The sequence below is a fragment of the Cynara cardunculus genome (genome assembly GCF_001531365.2).
Source record: "Cynara cardunculus var. scolymus isolate 2C chromosome LG 1, CcrdV1, whole genome shotgun sequence".
NCBI lineage: Eukaryota > Viridiplantae > Streptophyta > Magnoliopsida > Asterales > Asteraceae > Cynara > Cynara cardunculus.
The window spans coordinates 99,726-124,564 of NC_037528.1; the positions used below are offsets into that span (position 1 = coordinate 99,726).

The 24,839-nt window shown below is 34.8% G+C and overlaps 4 protein-coding genes and 1 non-coding gene across 9 annotated transcripts; all 5 read right to left on the reverse strand.

Moving 5' to 3' along the window:
- Positions 1-150: 150 nt before the first annotated feature.
- On the reverse strand, positions 151-5,090 carry LOC112519064 (vacuolar protein sorting-associated protein 26A). Its single transcript, XM_025127016.1, has 12 exons — positions 4,949-5,090; positions 4,611-4,654; positions 4,440-4,514; positions 4,287-4,361; positions 4,068-4,140; positions 2,912-2,956; positions 2,636-2,747; positions 2,312-2,378; positions 1,626-1,670; positions 1,427-1,482; positions 772-947; positions 151-594 (listed from the first exon to the last, which is right to left on the reverse strand). The coding sequence occupies exons 2-12, from the start codon at positions 4,611-4,613 to the stop codon at positions 413-415; spliced, it is 909 nt and encodes a 302-aa protein (XP_024982784.1). The 5' UTR covers positions 4,614-4,654; positions 4,949-5,090; the 3' UTR covers positions 151-412.
- Positions 5,091-8,337: 3,247 nt separating this feature from the next.
- Positions 8,338-13,113, reverse strand: LOC112508474 (GTPase-activating protein gyp7-like). Of its 2 annotated transcripts, none has more exons than XM_025113095.1 (5): positions 12,875-13,113; positions 10,473-10,605; positions 10,323-10,372; positions 9,792-9,845; positions 8,338-9,691 (listed from the first exon to the last, which is right to left on the reverse strand). In XM_025113095.1, exons 1-5 carry the CDS (start codon positions 13,045-13,047, stop codon positions 8,461-8,463), a joined length of 1,641 nt encoding a protein of 546 aa, XP_024968863.1. In that variant the 5' UTR covers positions 13,048-13,113; the 3' UTR covers positions 8,338-8,460. The 2 variants fall into 2 exon arrangements, with proteins under 2 accessions (XP_024968863.1, XP_024968871.1); XM_025113103.1 differs by having other exon boundaries at positions 12,602-12,994.
- Positions 13,114-14,047: 934 nt separating this feature from the next.
- On the reverse strand, positions 14,048-18,373 carry LOC112527544 (pyridoxal reductase, chloroplastic). 3 transcript variants are annotated; one of them, XM_025138260.1, is made up of 9 exons: positions 18,193-18,373; positions 17,896-18,124; positions 17,659-17,752; positions 17,322-17,445; positions 16,946-17,047; positions 16,117-16,268; positions 14,587-14,680; positions 14,332-14,513; positions 14,048-14,250 (listed from the first exon to the last, which is right to left on the reverse strand). In XM_025138260.1, exons 1-9 carry the CDS (start codon positions 18,307-18,309, stop codon positions 14,247-14,249), a joined length of 1,098 nt encoding a protein of 365 aa, XP_024994028.1. In that variant the 5' UTR covers positions 18,310-18,373; the 3' UTR covers positions 14,048-14,246. The 3 variants fall into 3 exon arrangements, with proteins under 3 accessions (XP_024994028.1, XP_024994017.1, XP_024994023.1); XM_025138249.1 differs by having other exon boundaries at positions 17,659-17,761; positions 18,193-18,344; XM_025138255.1 differs by having other exon boundaries at positions 14,329-14,513; positions 17,659-17,761; positions 18,193-18,344.
- On the reverse strand, positions 18,372-18,451 carry TRNAL-UAG. Its single transcript has one exon. It is a non-coding gene; the product is annotated as a tRNA-Leu (tRNA).
- A 243-nt stretch (positions 18,452-18,694) lies between these two features.
- On the reverse strand, positions 18,695-19,761 carry LOC112524210 (homeobox-leucine zipper protein ATHB-7-like). 2 transcript variants are annotated; one of them, XM_025133946.1, is made up of 2 exons: positions 19,291-19,761; positions 18,695-19,205 (listed from the first exon to the last, which is right to left on the reverse strand). In XM_025133946.1, exons 1-2 carry the CDS (start codon positions 19,630-19,632, stop codon positions 18,918-18,920), a joined length of 630 nt encoding a protein of 209 aa, XP_024989714.1. In that variant the 5' UTR covers positions 19,633-19,761; the 3' UTR covers positions 18,695-18,917. The 2 variants fall into 2 exon arrangements, with proteins under 2 accessions (XP_024989714.1, XP_024989722.1); XM_025133954.1 differs by having other exon boundaries at positions 18,695-19,184; positions 19,291-19,745.
- Positions 19,762-24,839: the final 5,078 nt, after the last annotated feature.

The window sequence follows — 24,839 nt, forward strand, 5'->3', positions numbered from 1 at the left end:
CATCACTCAAATAAATAATTCAATCATGATATGATATTCGCTTCATAATAATTAAAAGAAATTTAGAATTTTTGATTCGAAAGACCCAAATTCGTAACAAAAGTGAAAATATAAAATTACAAAAATGAATTGATATAAAAAGTCAAGTGTGATTGAATTCTGGTATTGTATTGTAAGTTGTCAATCCCATATCCCATTTACATGAAAACCAAATACACAATCCATATCATTATTTGCTCATCTTCCTTCATTCACAAACACAAACACAAACACAAACACAAACAAATACAAATACCTGCCATTTCCCAATCTACATAACTTTTGCTCCCCCCTATACAAATCAAAACAAGTATCATACCATTCTAACACCCTAAACTCCTCTCCACTTCATCCATCGCTGCGTTCAATTAAATCAGGCCGAGGTTTCTGCAGTCCGGTATATTGTGATTTCCTGTTGTTTAAAGTACCTGCGGTCTTCTTCGTCAACAAGCACAAGATTCAAATAATACTTCACGCTAAATTTGTTGTTAATGTTGCGGTGTGTTGGCGTCAGTTCATATGGGCTCAGGAACAGCCTGATTGGAATCGACTCGCCTGTCAATAACATATTGCATATCAAACTTGTCTTTTTAAACCAAGTATTCATAACTTAAATGAAACAAACTACACCACATGTCTTACCAACAGCAGAACAAAAGGATAACACAGAATGGATGCAACATGCAGATCCAAAGTAAGTAAACATAACTTAAATGGTTTTTTAACCACTACCTCTGACAGGAGCACCATCCATCAACTCAAATTTTGCTAGTGTCTCTGTCTCCACATGAGTGTTAGCCCCAGAACCAGTTGATTCTCGTCGTCTGATCTCAAGATCCATATTCTTTAACTTGATTCTAACAAGAAGAAAATATATCTTGCCGATGATCACATCTTTAAGATGATACCTGGATATAATTGTATCGATTAGCAATCCCCAAATCACTCTGACAGCGGGGAAAACTCATGCAAATCGGTGACAAGATTCAGGTTGATAAAAGGCCAACAGCAACCTTGGACTACATCTAATTTTTCTTTCTATGTTTCCTGTAGCTCAACGCTCTAAAGGTGACTATGGTAGGAGCTCATGGAAGTGAGATACTGTTCAATCAGGACAACATTAGAAGGGTAGAAAAGCAAAGAGGAGTTTGTTCATATATGCAGATGAGGACTGATGAAGCAGAGAAGGTTTGCCGGGCCCATTATCAACAGAGACAGGAAGAGACCAACATTGCCATCTTCTTATCATTTCAGATCTAGCCAGAGTGATTTATCAAATTTGGGCCGAATCCATTAACAATGAAACTGTCTTTTTTTGCAATTTACCAGAAAAATATCTAGAAAATGAATGTATTCTTGCTATGTTCCACACTTGGATCCTACTTACTTGCTCTTGTTGTACTCAAACTCAATATGAAGGCAGTCTTCTATGCCAACTTCCATCTGCATGGATCATATGTCAGAGAACAAGAATGCTATATTTAGTCCGGACAAAATGTACATTTGACCTGGTCATCAATGTGCTCATGTGCAGTGCCCCATATCTATATGTTTCTAATATATATTATCTGTGATATATCACCAACCTTGATGCTATTGTTGATTGATGGTGGTGGGCCATAGTTACGAACCTGATGCAACAAATACAGAGGGATAGATCAGAACTAAGGAAAAGGTCCACAAAAGAGCAATTAAACAAAATGGCCTCTTACCATGGTGGTGCTTCAAAAGGGAAAAATATAAAAGGAAAAAGAAAAGGAATTTGATCAAAATTTCAGTGGGCAGAAGAAAAAAACTTCAGCCATTTAATAGATCTACAGAACATATACACATTATCTTTAGAAATCTTGTAGCTTGCTTGAGGTCAGGCCGACCAGACTCCTTAAGGCCTGAATTTAGATCGATACATTCTTGCTTTAGCAGCCACAATCAATCTCACAGAAGACAAGATATACATATTTTCCACTTGATGGCCCAAAAAGCAGATTACCACCAAAACACCAACAGGCCTTTCAACCCAAAAACTTATACCATGATATCCTTGAGCAGTAGAAATTGTAATATATCGTTCAGAGTCCTATTGTCACACAACATATTACTAGGCGTTCATGCTTTAGGCTCACCTTCAGATCGAGTGCATTGGTTTGGGGNAAAACATGCTAGTCTCATGTGATCTCAAGTCTATATAAATGTGTGTGTATATATATATATATAGAGAGAGAGAGAGAGGGGGAGAGAGAGAGAGAGATAGAGCAGGGGTGAGATTATTTACCACAAAATCTTGGTATTCCACTATGCTACCAGCATAGCCACGACTGATGGTTACCTTTAAGACATATCTGAAAATGGGATAGTGCAGAAATATCTTAGTTTCGTCTAAATAACACCATTAGCCACACAAGGACAGAACTTCGGGAAAAAACATACTACTGTTGTCACCTAAGGGTTTTGGAAAAAGAAAGAAACACATGCAAGAGCATAATAATTCTCAAGATGAATGTGTTTGTACATGAATTTATAATGATGGCTTGATTCTTTTGAGGAAATAAAAGCATAATGCATGTACATCCTTATATATTAAAAATAAGAAACTTACCTAAGTCGGACATTCGCTCCACCGTATGTCTCATACGGCATTTCAACAGTTGAAAATTCAAAAGGATATGTTTTCTTTTCATATAAATCACCAGGAACATCCAGTTCACGAACTACATTCAAAAGATTGTGGGTGAATATCAGTGATAAATGAGGATTCGAGAAATTTTGTAAATAGATAAAACAACGTTTACTTAACAACAAGAAACCAGTAAAAGTTTCCCAATAGATAAAAAGACGAAGCAAATGAGGTTAGCCTTGGTTTAGAGAAACCTACCAAGGGAGGTAAAGTCGTAGAAGTTGCCTCTGTCAAAATACATTTCTGCAAAGAAAATAAGACGGTAAAATGTTAAAAGAAATTATGCTCAACCAATGCAAGAAACGCTAGAGTTCCATTAGCCCATTTTCTGGTCCCATCTCCACTTATTTCTCACATCATGTAAAATAGGCCTCATATTACGACTATGAAATAAAAGAGGGGGGGGGGGGTGTTAAACGAGGAGACCCTATATTTTTCAAAAACAGAGCTAAATAGTTTACAGGGAAAATAAAACAAACAGAGACATCCGTGAAGTCATTGATATAAATTACACCTCCTATCATATTAGCTGAGAAGTCAATCTAGAAGGCTAGGGTTGAGAAGAACACCAAGCCCTATTCGGTCACCTCCCAATATAATGGATTTATGTTTTAGAGAAGTTGGACTCTCAGAAGCCCAGGAAAAAGTCAAAATAGAATGGCATGGTAGGACATATTGAAGATTTGACATCAATCCCATTTCCTATAATTGATTAATTTTATTTGACATTTGACTTATTGTTAGATTGTTGTAATTTAAAAGATAGCAATGAAGAACTAACGTTCACAAATTACTTGGAACTTCACAAATTCATAATAATTAAGTAGCACAAGTTGGAAAGTGACTATATAGTTCAAACTCTCAACTATTTGTGCAAAATCATAAGAGATGTCCAAGTATTATCTAATTATGGTAACTTATAGAGCTTCAACTGATCAAATTATCTATGTTCTCCTCATTCTAGTATTATTCTATCTTCTACATTTTCTCCCTATTTTATGGTTAGTTTATACTTTGTAGGACCTCCATTCAACCTACTTAAAGGGTTCCACCTTTCACTGCACAAACTTCAAAGTATATTACAACCTTTTTATGGCAAGTTTCACATATTCTTCTACCAGATAGATTAGGTTCATCATCTCTAGAATAAAAAGTAACCCTTTGATCTCCATGTTGCATCAGGAAATCAAAATCAACCATATGCCAAGATATGTTACAGATAAAACAGAACCTCTTACTTTAAGTTTTATGCCCTTATTGGTAAGGTTGCAACTTGCTGCATGATACTACATGTTACACCAAGATATGTTAATACTCTAAGGCCATTATATTGCAAATGTACACATAAACTCACCAATCTGACCAAGGAGCTCTATCTTAATACCATTGTGTTCAACCTTCTTCCCTTGCACTGGTTCTAACGAAATCTGAAAACGATGGAACACAATTTATAAGCTCTTACATAGGTAGCTTCGATATTTGGGGGAATAAATGTCATATGCAACACAAGGATGCAGCATGGTCACAAACTTTGCATGTAGTCAATCATCTAATAGAAAGATCACATTTATACCTTTCCAGCAATGTTTTCTTGACTTTGGAAAAGAGGAACCAGTATCGTCTGACCATTTTCCTTCTTTAAGGGAACCTAGAGAAGAAAAATATTCCACAAGCATCATTCAATACCAGTAGTACTCTCTATTAACATTCCTGAAGAAATGCATACCTGTTTGCGAGTTTTGCCATCGGCGAATGTGATTGAAATATTACAAGCTGGCTTGAAAGCCCCTAAAATGTAATTCTAAAAAATAAAAAGCAGGTCAGAATCCACGGCAACAGTGATCATATTGTATAGAAGAAAAAATAATATATATTAAGTGTCAGGATGAAGCATTACCATTCTTCTAACGATCAATTACCACTCTGAAAGCCTTGAATTCACTGTTGAGAAATTGAAATATTTAGAGCAGAGCGTTGCATCCCCAAAAAATTCCAGTTAGATAAGAAATAGCCTTTAAGGAAGAAAGTATGCAACAGATGGATAGATGTAAGTTAACAGGTAATATGGAAACTGATTGAATTCAAAAGTGAAAAGCCTGATCAGGATTACAAATATATAACAAAATCTGTAATCTGGTAAATTTGGGAGTTAAGTGATTGATGTAAAGAAAAATGAAATTGGGGGTAAAGGACATGTTGATGTATAAAAATCAGAAAGAGGGAGAAAGGAGTAACCGGAGAGTTAGCGGGCAGAGGGATCGGAATAGTGAGTAAGTGATCCGATCCGATCCGATCCGATGAGGGAGAGACAGAGACCGAGACGTCGACGACCTCAATGTTTAAACACACACTCTGATACAAGATACAACAAGTAACAATACAATACTAGATGTCAATTATTTAATAAAAAGCCCACAAAGCCCGGCCCATCAAACTTATCCATTTCTTTGTTTACATTTATTTTACATGAAATGAAATGAAATGAAATGATGAAAATGAAGTTGTTTTTATTTTAGTAACTGATTTTCAAAATCTTTCTTTCTTTCTAAAACCAACCAACCAACCAACCAACTTAACTGTATTGTAGTGTACTTAAATTCGTGTTTTTTTTTCAAAATACAAAGGTTTAATTTTCTGTTTGATGTCCTATCTTTCTTTTCTGGAGGGCGTCAACTGTTTATTTGGTTCAATGTTTGTTGAATCTATCATGTTTATGGTTTTTATGTTTTATATTCATGATGATAACTTGTTAGTCGGGCTTTTCACTGTACTTTCCCATTGCATTGCTTGAAAATTGCAAGTAAATAGCTTTGACCACGAAGGCAAATCCATAGAGTTATAAACTAACCGAACGCGATGTTCGTGTTCGTTTTTTTTAACTTAAGCAAGCAAACAAACGGTCAACAAAGCATTTTATTCATGTCCGTTCGTTGAAAAAACAATCATTAGCATAAGTTATTTTGGTATACGATCATGAATGAAAAGATGTTTGAACACAAAGTGTTAATGTCAAAAGAATATGGTAGAAATATATATATTTTAAATTAGTGTCAAAGTTAACATAACTATAATCATCTCTTATGGTCAATAAAAAAAATGATATTTTTAAAATTAATTTCATCAAAACTAAAAACGAATATAAGTTAATTTGTAATATAATACACGTAATAGCTTCTGGTGTATAACTTAGTTAACAAATACGATACAGACAAGACATTCGGTCCCTCAACCATTAAGAGCATCTCCTCCATTTTCTAATAAATTCTTCAAAACGGAGAAATAAAAAATTCAAAATATTTATTTTGTATTTTGGAGATTACAAAATTAATTAAAATATCTAATAATAAAATATGATTTATTTTCTTAAATTAGGATGAATTTGCATTGTTACTGTTATTTATTTAATAAATGTGAATGTAGATGTAGATGCTTGGGTTTAAATGTTTTGCTTATTAGCACATGAATTCAATTTTATACAACATTTCTTTCTCAATAATAACATACAATATTCCCTTGTTTTCTTTCAAAATTATTTATTTATAATATTTTATATTTTAAGCAACAAGTTATTAAAATGTAGTTATTTATACGAACCAATTAAACATGTTTATTTTTAGTTTTTGCCACATGATGGAACCATTGGTGGACATGATGACCTTTTGTTACGAGTCCTTTATATTATTACTATAAATATGTGGTAATTTGAATTGTTCAATATTGTGGTTTAACATGTTGACACACACATATCATATACAATTTTGTCGTCTTGACTCAATTCTTGAAAAAAAAGTCATACCTTACCATAACTTGTAAAGATTGATTCTTGGCATCGCCATCACACCACACCTTACGTCATTTATAACCTTAAACTTTTTAGAGTTATGGGTTGTTTGGTAGCGGCTTAATGGCCTCTTCGGTAAGCCATGTTCGATTGTGACTTATCCGATAAAACAATGGCTTATTCGGTAAGCCAAAAACAGAAGTCCTTTAAACAATACATTCAACCTTTGTTTCTTAAATTTGTAGAAACTTCAACATAATTAAGAGAAAATCCCCAAAGCAAGCTTACATTTTGGTTCAACATCCCCAACTTTTAGTTGGCCATCTTAGATTTTTGCAAAATCCACCCTTCAATTCTGCCTCATCTTCATTCTAATTCTTCATCTGGTTCAGTTCCGGTTCGATGTTTATCTACAGACACTATTGTGGTTCTATGTTTTTCTTCACCTTCATTCTGATTCGATGTTGAAAGCATTCTTGATGTATTCCATGCCTCCTCCATCAGATGCTTTTTATTCTTATCCTTGTGCAGAGTCATTTTCATCCATATTCAGATGCAATTTCTTCATGAAACCTCTTTTTAGGGTTACGATTGGAGTTCAAATCTCTTCATCACTTTGACCATTATGAACTAGTTGTTGCTGCTTTTGCCATATTTGCATCTACACGACCACAACAATTAGATTTTCTCCCCGGAGGATTTGGTAAATAAAATCTCTAAAGATTTTAGGTTTGAAAAAAATATTAGACCTTGATTTTTTTGCTAATTATTTTGTTCTGATTTGGGATTTTGGAAATGAAGTTGTTTGGAATTGGGTTTAAAATATATATATATATATATATATATATATATACACACACACACACACACAAAAAGGGATAAAATGATCATTTATGACATTCAGACAACATAAAAACCAAATAATAATTTATGTTATATCATCCAGACAATTTTATCAACACAGACAATTCTATCCATACAATTATTTATATAAAAAAAATAAACCGAACAACTCGAAATAAGAATGAATGTAAAAAGAATTCCATCTTCATGCAATGATATTATTGTTAAAAATATAACTCTATCAATTTATTTCTTTAAGTAAACAAAATATATTAATAAGATTGATGTCAAAGACATTTGTTTAAGAAAGGGAACACAAAATTCAGGCCTAATTGTAAATATCATTTTAGTAGTTTCTTTTAAGAAAATGTAAAATATCACAAGAATTTTCAAATTAATTTAAAAAAAATGATAATAATAATAATAAATAAATAAAATAACTTTTGAATTTATTAAATATAAAAATATTTTAATAATATAATTAATTTGATTTGATTTGAGATTTTTAATTTAAGGTTATAAAAAATGCCCCTTTTTTAAGAGAAGGAAATGGGGATCTTTTGTAGGTTGGAAGGTCAAACTTTGTAATTGATCGAGTCCTGCTGCCTAACAGCAACTGGTATGTGTGTCTATTTATCTCCAACTAACTAACAAGCAGTGTGAACAGATGATGCACATATCAACTGTTCCCCATAAACACATTGGCATTCCACCTAATCCTATATACATATACTCACAGTCACAGACAAGACTTGACAATTCATCGTCAAGATATCACACTTTCATCATCATCATCTTCTTGGCTTTGGGTTGCCTAAGTAACTAAATGTGTATCATTCTTCTGGAAGATGAAAAACATGTGTAAGAAGATGATTGGTAAAATGGAATAGAATTTAGATTCATTCCCAATCTTGTTACTTGGATGATATTTGTGTTTGTAAGACACCACAATAATTGTCTCCCCTCCCCTCTCACTAAAAATTAAAATTATAAAAAAAAATAAAAAAAATAAAAAAAAAAAAAGGAAAACACCCCAGCAGCAAACAAGGCTGGCTGGTGGAGTGCCAATAGAGTAGTACTACTAGTACATTACATAATACGCAAGGGGTTGTGATGATTCATTTTATTTTATGATCGAACGACTCTCTATCTTGTCATGCACCGAAACCACCAAGTCATGGGCGTCGTCTAGAAGCTTCCACACATCCAATTGGCCTGCCATGTTATTGCATTCCCTTATTATCTCATCCATGCTGCTGTACTTCTCTATGATCTGTTTCCTCCTCTGCAGCACCGATGCTGCGATTGCATACAGTAACAGATCCTCCGTTGGTGGTGCCCTCTGCCGTATCCTGTTCCATCCCGACTTCCCTATTCCCGCTCTAATAGCCGCCTGATCTGCCCACATCACCTCCCATAGGCATATCGTCTGTTCAAAGGTTAATTCCCTCCTAAACAGCACTACCACCATCCTGTACACAAAGAAGCAATCCTCCGCCTGTAGTTTCTCCAAGTGCTTATACAGGTGCGAGTCTTTCCATCTGATGATTTTCGACACCCTATTCAACTGCCTTCTGATACCTGTCTCATCCAGCCTGAAGTTGTGCCGCGCCTTTCTCATGAACCCAACAAAACACCAAAATGCTTCATGGTCCTCTGTTATAACCGTGATTATTGGAGACAGTAAATCACTCATCCCTTGGCAGTACCCTATTTCAGGATCGTATAGCGCATAAGCTTCAAGAATCGCAACCAGCCGCGATGCATGGAAGATCCTGCATGCTTCAAGATGCTCGTAGTCCTTTAACCCGACCGCCTCTGCCAACCGGAGAGCCCGTTCCTCAGAGACTTGCGCCTGACTTGGGGAGTATGGTATCCAGTCTCCGTTGGCACGAATTGCATCAAGGCGGATGATCCGCTGCCAAGTGGAAAAATCCTCTGTTGAACGAAGCTTTGATTGGACTTCTTCTGACTTGGGGGTTGACTCTTCGTTTTCCTCCTTGCTATCGGAAGAGGGGAATGTTTGACTTACTTCAGCATCCTGAGAGGAATCTGAGTCTGAAGACTCCGAGTCAGACATGTTTGGATCTATGAATCTAGTTGAACCGCCAGGATCTTCCTCCAATACTGAATTGATGCGATTATCTGAACACCCAGGAGATGAATTTATTTCCTCACTAGAAAGGGACTCCCTAGCACTCACAACATCTTCTGATTCGGCAGAGTCCATGCCTTGATTGAATGGATCACTGTCCCCATTGCTGCTGCTTTCACCGGTTTCTTTCAACTTAAAGCTTTCTTCGCTGCACCTCACAAGTTTCCTGCATTGCCTCCGGAACTTTTCGTACTTCTTTCTGTACCAAAAATTAAAAACAAAGATCATGCCATGTGTAAAAGCTGCATATTTGATGAAAATATATTTTACTAAAGGACAAAAGGTATCGACTAGCATACCTTCCCTGAGTTCTTAATCTATCCCTTTCTTCTTGGCAACTGTTCAGTTCATAACTGTTGAGTAAAAAAATGGAGAAAGGAAAGTAGGTCATTAGCGGCAGTAAGCAATGTTAGGCATTCTCTGTCTACAAATTAGACAGTGAGCAAAAAACTATTGAAAACATAACAAGTTTGGGGACAAAAGAAGCTCTAACAGCCCCAATCTCTACAGACACATCTTGCAACCAACTGCTCGTTGCACTCTTTCAGCCCAAAAGTCTGACTAGTCCCCTTTGTATTATGGGTGTTCCCATGCCTAAATATCTGATGCTCCTAGTTATGGTTTAAATAACTTTTAACATCATTCACCGAGATGCATAAATATAATACACAAGCTCTTTAAAATGCACCAAGTGCTCTCATTCAGTAAACAGCCTCTAGTTAAACAAGCAAATGTTGAAAGATATAGACATCTACAATATGGATGCATATGTAACATCCATGTAAAAACTACATAGTGAACTTAGAAAACAAATTGGAAGTGATACTTACACTCCAAGTAGGAAAGTCCAAACTTCTGACCTGATACTTGCATCAACTCCCTACAGATCAATTAGTAGGAGAATGGAGAAATAAATTATTCAAACCCTGTAAACTTTAGAACAAGTAAAATAATCAGATCACGTGAAACTGGTAACACACCCCACTGCGAACTTTTTTCAGAAATTTAACACCATCTCTAAGTTTTCCTTCTGGTGTAAACAAACTTTTCCACTGCTGAGGAGTGAGTGCATGTTTTCTTTTCCTACGAGACCATGGTGATTTGAGTCGTCCCCTGAAATCAATAATACTCATTTTAGCTGAAATGAAAAACAATAGGCCCCTGACAACAATCAATAATCACAAACTAATATCTTGGAACTCCCTACGAAATGTTTTCTCTTCTGAAAATAATATGCAGTGATAATAGGGTACCATACATTCCCTTCACATTGCCACTTATGGGTTTCATCACAAAAAATAGATAGGAGAAAGGTTTAGAGATTACTGACAGTAGTGTATTTCCCACATCCCATTCACATTATAATGAATTTATGTGTCAGAAAATACGACAGTTTATCAATAGCCCTCAGCCTCAAACTTGTCAAGTCAAATATAGAAGTTCATGCAATAAAAGTTTTCTAGAAATCGTGTATGCCACAAAGAAAAACCAGATAGACAATAGAAACTGTAAAAGCATAAATAGAAGAAAAACAGTAAAATGCCTTTTGTATTGACCGAGCAACATCACTTCTCTATTCAGGACAGTTTTCCCCCAACCAATTTTTCTAAGAAAAACATCTAATGCCACTATCTACTAGCTTCTAGAAGGGAAGAAGTAAAAGGACACTATCGATATATTTCTGCTTAGTAATGTAGTTTCATGTAATTTCAGTAAAACTAACTCTCAAGTTATTTTCTGAAAAAGTAAAATCTGTCTGGGCAGTGGGTACAATCATTAATTGCCACATGATAAAAAAGCTACAAGTACAAAACGATAAATGAATATTGGTTCAGTATTACCCAATCTAGTGCCCAATCTTAGTTCCAATACCAACTCATAGTTAAGGTTCTCATTCTGAAGTAGTGTGCCATGGTCCAAAAGTTAAGTTAAATCGGGTGAAAACTTGTGGCAAAGGAATAGGAAGGTATACACATAAAGAAAATTCTGAATAACAATTTTGGGAAGATAGAGAAGAAAAGCATATGAGTGCATGCATGAAAAGCATCGCAACCACAAAACAGTGGTGCACATAGGCTATAGGTTAGCTCTTTTTACCCACTCTACCCTTGTTAGCAACCTACTTTAAGCATGAAGTTCCAGTGGTAGCCTTGAAACTTGAAAGACTTGTGATATCTTGAAAGTAAAAAATAGCAAAGAAAACATAAGACATCCATCAAGCAACGTATGGCTGAAAGGGTAAGGTCATCGAAAATAAATCTTTTTACCAGTTAACCTATTGAGAATTCAGTTACACTGGTAATCCTCAAACTTATATATCACTACAGAAATTAACCAATTCTATTACTGGGATCATTTTTCCTTCTGTTGGCTCACCCTTTTATTCTCATTTTCTGTTAAACAACTTTCATATCAGTTCTCATGTTTGAATCCTGATCCTCATATGAAAACGTTTCTTTTTATTTTATATCATTCAGAATTTATCATCAAAACAAGGATATTAAGGAGAAGCCTAAGGTTTATTGCTGAAAAGAAGATAATTTTTCCACTAGAATCCGCATTTATTGTTTCGTGTGAAAAATGACACCCATCTTCACTATGTCCTAAGAAGTAAAATTCCAAAGGACAGCAAAACATGGCTTAGTTTTGGGCAATGAAGATCCATATTCAGATTGGAACAGATGTCCAAGGTTCGCATTATTCAGATTGGATTTTGCTGATATTTAAAAAAGGAAAAAGAAAAACGAGAAAAAGACACGAACAGGGTTCATATACAAGCAATGCACGATCCAAATGAAATCCTTATGAAGCAAGAAGTTGGAAAACGAATAAAGTTAGGTTAGGGCAATAGCATAAAAGTTACCGTCCATACATCTAATGATATTTAAAAGGAAAAAAGCAGGGTCCTGAACTCGTCAAACTTGTTCCAAAGTTGCAAAGTTATTAAATAAACAAGCATCAGAATGATATAATTTATTGAATGGACAAGACCTAAGATTTGGGGGAGGGGGGTTAGTGCTACAATCAAGGATTTGAGATCAAGATTTGAAGTGAACATAGTGACGGCTAATCGGAAAACATGATTTGGATCAAAGAAGAAGATACTCACCGATCGGAAGAGGAACACGAAGCTGGTGAGGAAGAAGCAACTACGAATAATACAGATCTCAAATGAATCCAGGAATTTGATGAATTTGACGAGGAGGAGGAGGAGGAGGTTTGACTGCGTCTTAGGGCTTTCATCAATCCAACCCAGTTTGTCGTGGAAAGCAACAAGAAGAGAGAAAAAGGGAAAGAAAAAAAAAAAGAGTCCTAGGCAGCAGTATTAGTATTTCTAGGGTTTGAAGTAGAGTTGAAGAAGTGGTTAGTAGTAATAAATTACCTAGAGGTGGAATACATAGCAGCAGCGATTAGAAGAGCGGCGAAGATGGTGGTGGGAAGATTCACTCCGGCATTGGGGTAGGCGGCGCCGCCGCTGATGAAGAAGAAGTCACCTAGCTTATGGAGGGTGGCTTCAACAGCATGAGCGGCGGAGGAATAGAAATGGAAGAGCATGGATGGGGGGAGGAGGAAGAGGAGTATCCACCATGAATGAAATCAACTGCTCTCTCTGAGAACTTTTACCTTTTGTTTGTCTCATCCATCATAATATTAATATTATTTATGCATCATCCATTTCCATTTCCAATTTTATTATGAATTTTCATTTTTTTTTTATGATTATTATTTATATAATATATACACTTGTTCATTAAATTATCACTTTAAATTCATAAAATAGAAGAGGATCCTATCAATATTTTATATCTTTATTCAGAATTTATTTTTCAAGTTGACCTTCAAACATAACTATAAAAATCAAATCACAAATAATTATATATAAAAACTTAAGATGCAATGCAATGCAATGCAATGCTTGAAATAATGATATATAAAAACGTTACTTTTTGCTTTTACTTTTTACTTTTTTACTTTTACTTTCAACTCCCTCTCTCTCCAAACATAATGCCTCATTTTGTTGACTCGCTTTTCTTTATTGTTTTAACAAAATCAAGAATTTAGTTTTAGATGATGTTTGTAATTCATGTGTATATATGTTTGATAATACATACACCATTATTTTAATATGGATATGGATTTCTTTTAATTGAGAAACGAAAGATATGAAAATGTTTATGATGGAGTTCTTGATGAACATAAGCTTTTAATTGAGAAAAGAATGTTCCTTTTTTTTTTTTTTTTTTAAGAAATTAAAGTTGGTGTTGAAGAAGAAAAGAATATTAAAATGTTTTAATTCTATTTGGGCATACACTTTTTATGATTATAAACCAGATAGTGACAACACCATCATCACTTATTATCACTCTCCATTCCAACATTACTTTCACATTTTCTTAAATAAACTCTCCTATTCCTATTCCTATTCCTATTCCTATTCCTCATCTTTATTTGTTTTTTTGGTAAATCAGCTTCATTCTACTAAGCCCACACCCCTTGTTACACACCCCAGTTTTCCTGCTCACATAAGGAAAAGCAACAAAGGACTAAACCAGATGGATTGAGGATCCTTTTTTGTTGAATCAATACCATATTAAAACAACAGAGATAGGAGCATCCCAAACACACTTGAACCAACCAACCAACCAATCGTTTTATGTCACATGTTCTTCTTTTACACAACTTGTACTAGGAGAGGCATTCAGTATCCCTATATCTACGTACATTTGTCAGGCGGACCGAGCTTTTCCTCAAACTTATCTGCAAATGGACAAGCATCTATTATTACTCATCATCTGTTGAAGAATTTTAGAGTTTTATTTGAAGCTGATATCATACCACCTTGTCTGGAAGACGTTTTGGATCATCTTGCCAGAAGATTGGCTCGCACCATATTCCAATTCATCCAACTCATTCCCCCTCAGCTTCCAACCTAGAGCTCCCAGATTCTCCTCAGCTTGTTTAACAGACTTAACTCCTGGTATTGGAATCGTGCCTTTGCAGATGCACCAGTTTATTGCAACCTGCAAATGCCAACTTATAACTAGTATCATACAACTCAACCACTTACTAACTAAACAAGGAACAAGCACACACCTGAGGTATGCTTTTTCCCCTTTTTAATGATATTTCTTTTAATGAGATTAACAACGGCTCCAGCCCTGGAATAATTTGTCTGAACAGCAAACTCCTGAGATAAAACAACCAAAACATTGTACCCTCTTTTAGATGGAGCTTAATTTCATTTTGTATTCTACACAAAGAAGGATACATTTGATTATTTGGGATGGTAATGGTATCTCATTATGTACAACTGACTATTACTCTCATTATGGTTACCCCTACAATGACAAGTGACGAGCGCTAGGTCGATTATTGTTTATTGTTTTACTTGTTTTAATCCTTTTTTAAGAATATAATATTTATATAGTGCAATTACTCACACACATTCCTTACCTTTAATGAGGTTTGAACCCTTGACCTCTTGAAAGGCCGGGATCTAACCCTTAGGCTGCTTTGATCTTTATTCTTGTTTGTGCTTACTCGTTTCTACTTTTCCAAGTCTTTTCTCCTTTTTCCCCAAACTGTCTCAACCTCTTCATTAACTTTTCAAAACTTGTGTTCTTTCAAATTTTGGACCAACTCTCGGAGTCGCTTAAGAATCCCTCAAATCTTATTTGGGAAACCTTTTTCACAAGTTGTTGGTCTCCAGACCCTACTAAGTGTGGGATTGACCGAGTACATTTGGCTTGGTGTATATCATTGATCACACAAACAATGTCCACAATCTTTAACAAAATTCATAGAAGAATGTGGAACTGTCCTTGAATACACCATGTCGGTTGTCTGAACAAACAGAACCCTTATGGAATGGTAAGAAGTATGGACACAAGAACTGTTCGTAGTTGCCGTGTAGGATATCCTTGTTAATAAAATCATTTCATAGTTTTGCGATTCATACTTGTTTTTTTAGCAAGAGCTGTCATCTAAATTTACTAATCGGACAGTGGTCTTATAGTGTGTGGCCGTGTGTGATAAATTCTTCTATTTCAAAAGGAGGGGCAGTGTGACTTGTTTAGAAGCCAACTGGTCCAGATATTAAGGGAGGAATCAACAGTCTAGGTGCCGTCAAGTCGTCCCTTCATGATGTCCATAGGGTTGACTGGCCGAATGGATGAACTCACTCAATATGATTGGTGTCTAGAGTTTGAGGAGGAACCATTTCTAATGGCCTTAAGGAGTTGTTCCTTGTTCAACACTCGGTCCTCCTTTGTGCATATGGGAAGAAAACAAGCCTGTTTTATCTTTGAACATTAGATTTTTGTTTTTGCACATTTGACATTTTGTTTCAAATGCTGGGCATGAATAATATATGTGTTCCAATCTGAGAAGTTCTAGAAGATGGGCTTACAAGAAGTCAAGAATTAGGATTTTATTATAATTATCTACTTAGGTGCACAAGCCCATCTATCATATAACATATTTGTTGTTTCACCTCGATGATGGATGCTTTAGTTTGACTCTTAAATGTTAATACTGCAGGAATTTCTTTTTGGTGAATTTCTTGCAATACTCAGTAACATTCTATTAAATTAGTTTAGAGAGGGAGAGGAGAAGCAAATGTACCTTGGTCCCCGTGGAAGATTAGAAGATGTGTACTTGCCGGTAAGCATGCCAAGGCCTAATGGACTGTAAGATATCACGCGGATTCCCAGTGAATCACATACATTCTTAATCTCCATTTGATCCTCACCCATGCTCAACAATGAAAATTGCACCTAAAATCAGGTTGCGCAACAGATCACTTACAGCAGGCATAAATAAAAATGGAAACTTAATGCATGTTGCTCCAGTGCCTTTACTCTTAGAGTCCTTGCATCCTCTCCATCCTTCTACTTGGAAATTCCAATGACATAGTTAATGTATATAGGGACTCTTGTCTTTTGGAGCTACAATCCTTGCAGGAATAAAAGTATTATTTTAGCTCAGGCTTTGCCATCACACATAAGTAATACTTGTACCTACTTATGCTTTTCCTGGATTTGGAAGATAGCATTCAAGATTTATCATTTTTGGTTGTCCCTCTTGTAGTAGTTATAAAATTTCACTTGTTAAGCTGTAAGGTTTATGTTCCCCAACAATCTCTAGAAAAGATAATAAGGTTGCACAGTTTCTTTCCTCTTGAACCTATACTTATAATGGAATAAGGTTTTTGTCCCAGCTCAGTATTTTCCATTAAAGATCTTAAAACTACTTTCCACGAGTTCATGTTTTTTTTCATGACTTAAAAAGATAATCTTCAGGTTTTAGTATTTTTGCTATTTCATGTTGTTTTCCCACTTGTTACAAGGTAGGGTTTAGCCTCCCCAACGAACCTGGCGAGCCATGCTGTCTTTCCCCTGTGTGTTGGTTAAAACTTAAAAGAAGCATGTGATGCATGATAATGCACAATTACCTGAGCTGAAGATAAGGGAACTCCACGTGCCTTGAGGTAATCATGTATCTTAATTAGCTGCTTTGGTCCATAGTTGCTCACCCCAACTGCCCGAACCAAACCCTATATGATATGTATCCATGAGTTCTAAATAGAGGAGGACATTGCCGTAACAGTGCACTGGTGTGAAGTGATTCAAGAAATGATTTCAGAAAGATCGTTAGACATGAAGTAACTTACTAAAACAACTCTTATGTGGTCTAAAGTCTTGAGTACCATGATGGATTTCAAAAACCAACTACAATCTTTTCTATTGAGGTTTAAGTACAAGAAGGATGAGTTATTGAACAAGCCTATGGAAGCAGAGAATTTAAGATAACAAAATTGACTTGATAACCTTCTCATACATTGCCACTAAACCATCCCAAAGAGCTCGCTCTTGAAGAGGAGCATAATTTGCAGTGGACCAATGTAGTTGTGCTATTCCAATCTGCTCAATTTGCAACCTATCCAAAGAAGACCTGAAAAAGCACATCACAGTGGTTGGGTGTGTAGTAGCGTCTAACTCTCTAGAGTTGTCATCGCCAATCCAAAAATTGGCAAGAAGGTTTTAGATTCCTATGATCTGGATAGAGTTTCATATTTACGGACTTCATTGATTTCATAATTTACATATTACTTGATCCTTTCAACAGATTACTAGGAGAATGAATGAAAGAAAGAGAGTTGTATACCTGCACGCGTTCACAAATTGGTTGGGGGTGAGGCGCCATGGATATGCAGCAAACTTTGTGGCTATGACAACGTTGTCACGAATTTTTGCCTGTCCTGAAGATTCTGTCAACTATGAATCAAACTCGAAGAAGGAAAAAAAAACATTTTCAACATATGCATCAGTCCTAGGGGAAATCAATAGTATGTGAATCTACACCAATTTTGAGTAAACCTAGGCATACGTAATAGAGTTTTACCTTCAAATGCACCAATGAACCTTCCAAGAAGCTTCTCGCTCTGGCCATTTAATTTACCAGTCCCATAAGAATCGGCGGTATCAAAGAGGTTAATACCATTATCAATAGCTAGGTTAAAAATCTGTTGAAGCTCAGTATCCATAGATTCTTGATATCCCCAAAGTAGCTGATTGCCCCATGCCCAGGTTCCAAAACCCATAGGAGATACAGTCATTGGCCCCAGTTTCACCTATGAAAGAGGAAGGAATGGTGGGTCATCTGTGTGGTTAGGGTTTATAATAAAGAGAAATTGGGTACCTTCTGCCATGGCCAGAGAACGCGAGGGATTTTGAGAATCTTGATAGGGGAAAGAACCGCAGGGGTAAACAGCGCAGACGGTGTTGTGGTTGACATTGATACGGCGGCCAGCACCATCGGAGTTTACCACCGTTTGTTTGGATTGGGGGGCAGAAGACTCAAAAAATGGAAAATAAAAATGACAGCTGTGGGATTTGAACCCACGCCCTTTCGGACCAGAGCCTAAATCTGGCGCCTTAGACCACTCGGCCAAACTGTCACATGTTGACAAACGACCTCGATAGTCTTATAAACATAACCACGTCAAATGGTTGGATGCATGATGGTGTGGCAGGTATTGGTTTTCAATTTTAACAAAACTTAGCACATGGAAATGGGAACAGGTGAGATGCAGAAATACAAAGCAAATGGAAATAGCCAAACTTCAACTCCACTTACATAGTTACATTACATATATATATATATAATTAAGAATCCCATGACAAATTATATATTGTGAGTTACAAGCTAACTACATCCTAATGAATTAATGTACCTACTTCAAACCGCATATATTTGGTCCATATACATTACCACCTTCAACCCATAATTATAAAACCTAACTAGCTACGAAATATATACATACATACATAGATATAAGTCATTTGTTGTTGGCTGGTTGTTACAATCAAACCAACTTAATTTAAATGTTTTTCTACCATACATATATCGGTCGAATTTGACGACTAAAGTTCCCACCAATTTGATGAACATGAAAACTGGTCGAAAAGACTACCCAAGTCAAAGTTGCTCACTATTTCTTGTGCCTCTTCCATCTCCATTATGTTTTCATCTAATTCTTGTTTCTGCTTGTGTTTTCTGAGATCATCTTCGTCTGAATATATAGCCATGTCTTGTTCCAATGGTCTGCTGCTATTCAACTCCAAATTTGTATCTCCGTTTTCAGACCCGCTCTCCAAATCTAATTTGCTTCCTTCATGAGGTTCTTTTAGCTGGTTGCATAGATTTCTTAACTGTCATGCATATTAGTTAATATATATGAATGGAATGATTAGTTTAACTAATGAGGTAGCTTAGCTAGTGTGTGTGTGTATATACCTGTTGGAGCAAGGCATGTTTTTCATTCTTTAACGACTCAAAACGATCACTTAAACTGTCATAATCAGCTTTGAGAGTTGTGTAGTCTTGCTCGACTTGCTTGGACTTCCAACGAGCCCGTCTGTTTTGAAACCATATAGCCACTTGGCGAGGGTGTAACCCCAGCTCTCTAGCCATCTCCAACTTCTTCCTTGGTTCCAACTTGTTCTCCATCTTGAACAGCGACTCAAGTGACTTAATCTGTTCATCGCTAAATCTTCTGTTGTTGTTGTTGTTGTTGTTGTTGTTGTTCTTGTTCTTGTTCTTGTTCTTCTTTTTCAAAACTTGAGCATCTCCTAACATTTTCTCATGCTCTGTAGATCTTAAGCCAATCAGTTAAGATGGATGGATAGTTGAAGGTTTGTTTTTTAGCTAGCTAGTAGGTGAGGATGTAATGGAGGTTTTTATCTTTGGTGTTTTAAAATAAGAATTGAAAGAGGTAGGACGTTAAGATATAAATATTGTTAAAGACCAACGGGGCCTGCAGTGGCGTGTGCTACTTACCCTCCTATCTTTGATTAAAAAAAATTATGCTTTTGCTCTTTCTCAAAATTACAAACAAATATCTATATCTATATCTATATCTATATCTATATCTATATCTATATCTATATCTATATCTATATCTATATCTATATATATCATTAAAAAATATAATTTATTTTGATGTTAGAATTCCTTTCTTTCCTTCCCCACATGACATAAAATATATTGATGGTCAAAATTATTTAAAAAGGACGGTTCTATGCAGGAGGATCCCACCACCATCATAGCATGAGCCTAACATAAAACAATCAATACGTCTACAATCATAACCTTAAAGCTTACACGCCCGTAAAATAAAACAAGCGTTATTGTTGGTCCCGGGATGACGATGATTTTTTCTATTCATGATGGTGATATTTCTATTAAAAATATCAAAGATAAGAGGAATCCGATGTTTTTAATCTCAAACTCTAATAATTTATTACGTAATTAATTAATTTTTAATCAATTTCTAATTTGTTTATGTGAATACGACATGGTAGTTGTAGGCACATGAGATGGCATACTCTATTGGATATATTTAATCATATATGATTAAATATCTTTGTGACATTAAATAATTGCTACAAGCCAATTAAAAAATGAACACGAATAAAAGAAGAAATGAAAGGATATTTTTTTGCTTTAATTTCCATTTCAATCGTAATGAAGAAGAAACTAAATTTAGCTTCACGTACATGCCACCTGTAGGAATTTCTTTGGCTTTTAAATCAAGATTCTTCTTTTTTCAAGTCTTTTTCATGAGTTGAAATCTCATCTTATCAGCTTTTGAATTTGCTTCTCCTTACGTAACTTGTCTCACAATTTCTGGTTTGTCCTAAGAACAAATGACTATTTCATATGTTGCAAGCAATCGTTAAGCCATCTATCCCTATTTTCTAGCTTCCCATCCATATATCAACCCGTGATTAGTTATCATGTAGACATTTAATTCATATGCAAAAACATATATATATATATATATATATATAATTAGAAAAAAGAAATCCACGAACGGTGTATATATATTGCGAAAACGTAAGTACATAAGTTGATGATAGGGCCCCTTCCTCCAGTAGGCAATTTTATGCGTTTGGGACACCTAATTAAGTAGTATAGGTTACTAGGGCCAAGTTTGTCAAACAAAATTGACATGATAAATAAAATTTAATAAAGAAAAAGGAAGGGGATGAATGAAATTTAGACACCCCAATTCTTTTATTTGATACCAACTCTTTTACAAAAACGACTTGAGATTTGTCCTATTATCGTATTTCTTTATCTTTGGTGCATGCCAATGAACTAAAAGGAAGAAAAGAAAAACTATATTCGTGATAAAATAAAAGAAATTCTTGAGAACAACGTTTTCAACTAATTGGAACGAGAAAAAGAAAAGATGATTTAATGAATAGATAGCAGCATGCATGCATTTGATGTTTGAATTAGAGTCGATCAATTGAATATGAAGACCTTCTACTTTGGTGGATGGTCCATGGTGTCGATTATATGACACTTGTAGGTCATCATAGAGGTGGAGGTGGGGATGGGGTCGGGGGGACATAAAATAAAAGCATGAATGATGATGATGATGAGGATGAAGTAACAATCATATATATCTTTTTTTCGAAAGTTGATAGCTACTAACTTGACATAAGTAGAAAAGATTGGTTCAAAGTCGCATTCTTGGTGATTGAATTGTGGGCTAACACGTATGGTTTTGATTGCCTCAAATTCAAGCGAAAATTGTTAGCTAGCTTTATGGTTTATGATGATGGCATTACTGATTCAAATATCAAAATTAATCTACCATTACTTATGTTTTATACTTGGACTCGGCGGGAGTCGTGAATTTAACGATTTTGAAGTTTCACTGGTTTTATTAAATAAGATTTAACGATGACATAAGTTACACTTGGTCTTTACATATTAATATAATTTGAATAAATAAGAGTTATGGTTCAAATTACAGTCTATCGATGAAAAAAATTGTATGACAGTTTAAAATCCAATATATTTAAACGACTACACAAATATGTTCATTTACACCAAGAGCAAAGAATCAAGAAATCGAAAGCGAGACCGACAGTTCTAGAGCAATTGAATGAGAAATGAATGAGAGAACTTTTAATAACTCATGATGAATCTCACATTAAGAGATGGGAAGAAGACATAGGGTATAAAAGGGTGAAGGCATGAGTGAAATGTGTCAAAAGTATTTTAGGAACATGAAAAGAAAAAGTAATAATGTGCATCAGTAACTTGCACTCTATGTTATTTTAATTGTAGATTAAGAGATTTTAAGAYTGAATGCATAAAGTAATAGTAGTAGTAGTTAATGTATTATGAGTTATTTTTAAGACTTTTTGCATTAAAAGTTATTTTTAAGACTTTTGATAAATTGATTTATAAGATAGTATAGATTAAAGGAGGCATAATTAGAGTGCTTAAAAAAGTATAGTATTTATTACTTGTATAGATTTATATAATAATTTTAGTTTGGATTGTGTGTAATTAAAAGGTGAGAAAAAGAAAAACCTAAACGCAAGGGTAAAAATTATAAAGCTATTATAGTTAAGGGTATAAGTGAGGGGGTTGTTTGTTAATTTATCAAACCTCACACAAGACTTTGGTTAGCAATTTGAAGATAACAAATCATACTAGAGTAGAAAACTTCAACAACGAATAATTGAAATTAAGGAAATCTGAAACCAAACCGTAATAAAATAAGGGTTTTTTCTGTGGTTCGATTCACGATTACTCGAATTTATAAAAAATATTATGTACATTATAAAAACGATGTTGAAATATATACACACTTTTTATGAAGTTGTGTTGGTTTTCCTAAGTGTGAAATGTTGTAAATTTTTGAAAAATGAAGTTAATGGGATGGGCGTTTATTTCATGTTGATCCACCAAATAGCTAGTATGTACACGCCACGCCACGCCATCAATAATTAAACACATACAAGAATAAAGATAATTGAGTATTAGTGTCGTGAAATGGATATAACAATTAAGCAACTATTTCGAGATGCCATCTTCAAACCGAGTGAGTATTACTAAGTTATAACACCAATTAAATGTTGTTTTTATTCCAAACTAGTGTGGGAACCATGCAACCTTGATTAATGATTCGAAGACTGTCTATATAGATATGTGTTAGTTGTTAATAGAATCATCAACAAATATATTCAAATAATTCGAAAAAAAACTAATAAAATCTAATTAATGAAATTTTGATATATATATATATATATATATATAGAGAGAGAGAGAGAGAGAGAGAGATTTGTTTAAGAATAAAGTTGTAAAATTAAATAAAATTAGTAATAGTAACAAAAGGGGTGTGGATAACGTATGCATTGTTTGTCTGATTCATGATGAAGTTTATTTCTTTTTAAAAGGAGGATGATGTCTCTGCCGATTTTTATTAAAAATAAATAAGTGTAAGTCTAAATCGCACGGTAACTAATTATATATACAAAAAATATGGTAAATAGAAACTCAGTCTATAAATAATATGATAAGATATTAACCGATTGTTAATACAAGAATAATTCATTGTTAGAAGACGAATGATGTCTACAAATAACAAAAACAAATACTTCGTCCGTCTTAAAATAAGTGTTCATGTTTCTATTTTAATTTGTCTCAAAGTAAGTGTTCACTTTCAAAAAGTAATGTCTACTTTTCAACTCTAGTCTTAATTATGAGACAGAGAATTCATTAATCTCTCAATTATGAATGATAAAATTGTCATTTAGATAATGACAAATTGCATTAAAAAATAATGTGCTTTAACTTGATTCCTATTTTGGATAACATATTTTAAAAACTTTCATTTTGGCATCTAAGATGTAAAGTTTTAAACATTTAAGTACTTGGGTAACCGGTTGAAACATTAATCGGTTATCATGTTGATGTGGCGAGTGATGTGGTATCTGGTTAATGCTTCAGCAAATAATACTGAGTTGAGAGACAGAACTCTTACTCAAGACAAGTACAGAGCCTTTATGAAGCTCTGTATGAAGGACGGAGGCAAGGTCAGAATGACCCCGTAGCACCTGTAGAACCTCTGTTAAGCTCTGTATGAAGAACGAAATCAGAATTCAAGGACACAAACGTAAAGAAAGTTTTCAAAGATTAAGACGAAAATTATTCAAAGTTACAAGTCTTAAGGCCATCTTCGGAGTAAGAGACAAAGCCTCGACGCATTACGTGAAGAGACATAGATCTTTCTCAAGACTTAAATGCAGAACCTCTGTGCAGCTCTACATGAAACACGGAGTCTGGTTCAGATTGACCGCATAGCACGTGCAGAACCTCTGTTAAGCTCTATATGAAGGACGGAATCAGGCTTGACAAACACAAGGTCTAAGAAATCCTCCAGAGTTCACGACGGACAATATCTACTGTTGCAAGACTTCTAAATCAAGACGACCAATCTGGCTACAAGTGTGAAGTTCTTTTCAAGAGTTAATGCTAAATTAGCCAATGCTACAAGTTTGTATAAATTTTCCGTTGTCTTAGAAATAAACCAACTTTTGATAATGATTGTCCTTGGCTCTTATTAAATGAGAAAAACTCTGGAAATTAACTCTGAAATAAAACTCAGAATATTAACTCTGAAACATAAGAATTCGGAATTCTATTGTTAGACTGTAAAATAACTCTGGAGTTAATTCTGAATAAGATGAATTCAGAGTTGTCTTCTAAGTCTATAAAGTATCTACGAGCATAACTCTGAGTCACAAGAATTTTGATTTCTTATAACTCATAAACGTAACTCGAAGATGAGTTTAGAGTTGTATTCTAAGTCTGGGAATAAACTATATAACTAAGTTTGGAACAGAATAATTCAGAGTTATGTTGTAAATCTGAGAAATAACCAATATCTGATGACTTCATGTTGATGATTTGTATCACTAATGTCATTTAAGTGTAATGAGATTAAATTGTTGACCAATGTAATCATGATAAATATT

What these genes read in the sequence shown, in the direction of transcription:
- LOC112519064 (XM_025127016.1), bottom strand. An exon ending in AGAGCTCCTTGGTCAGATTG is followed by an intron (nt 2,957 to 4,067) that starts GTGAGTTTATGT and finishes TTTTCTTTGCAG; the next exon opens with AAATGTATTTTGACAGAGGC. An exon ending in TTTGAGTACAACAAGAGCAA is followed by an intron (nt 948 to 1,426) that starts GTAAGTAGGATC and finishes AATTATATCCAG; the next exon opens with GTATCATCTTAAAGATGTGA.
- LOC112508474 (XM_025113095.1), bottom strand. Translation starts at nt 13,047, where the DNA reads ATGCTCTTCCATTTCTATTCCTCCGCCGCTCATGCTGTTGAAGCCACC. An exon ending in GCTATGTATTCCACCTCTAG is followed by an intron (nt 10,606 to 12,874) that starts GTAATTTATTAC and finishes TATTGATTTCAG; the next exon opens with GGGACGACTCAAATCACCAT. An exon ending in TGAAAAAAGTTCGCAGTGGG is followed by an intron (nt 10,373 to 10,472) that starts GTGTGTTACCAG and finishes ATTGATCTGTAG; the next exon opens with GGAGTTGATGCAAGTATCAG.
- LOC112527544 (XM_025138249.1), bottom strand. Translation starts at nt 18,309, where the DNA reads ATGGTGCTGGCCGCCGTATCAATGTCAACCACAACACCGTCTGCGCTG. An exon ending in TTCTCTGGCCATGGCAGAAG is followed by an intron (nt 18,125 to 18,192) that starts GTACCCAATTTC and finishes CCTCTTTCATAG; the next exon opens with GTGAAACTGGGGCCAATGAC. An exon ending in TAGTGGCAATGTATGAGAAG is followed by an intron (nt 17,048 to 17,321) that starts GTTATCAAGTCA and finishes CATATCATATAG; the next exon opens with GGTTTGGTTCGGGCAGTTGG.
- LOC112524210 (XM_025133946.1), bottom strand. Translation starts at nt 19,632, where the DNA reads ATGTTAGGAGATGCTCAAGTTTTGAAAAAGAAGAACAAGAACAAGAAC. An exon ending in AACATGCCTTGCTCCAACAG is followed by an intron (nt 19,206 to 19,290) that starts GTATATACACAC and finishes TATGCATGACAG; the next exon opens with TTAAGAAATCTATGCAACCA.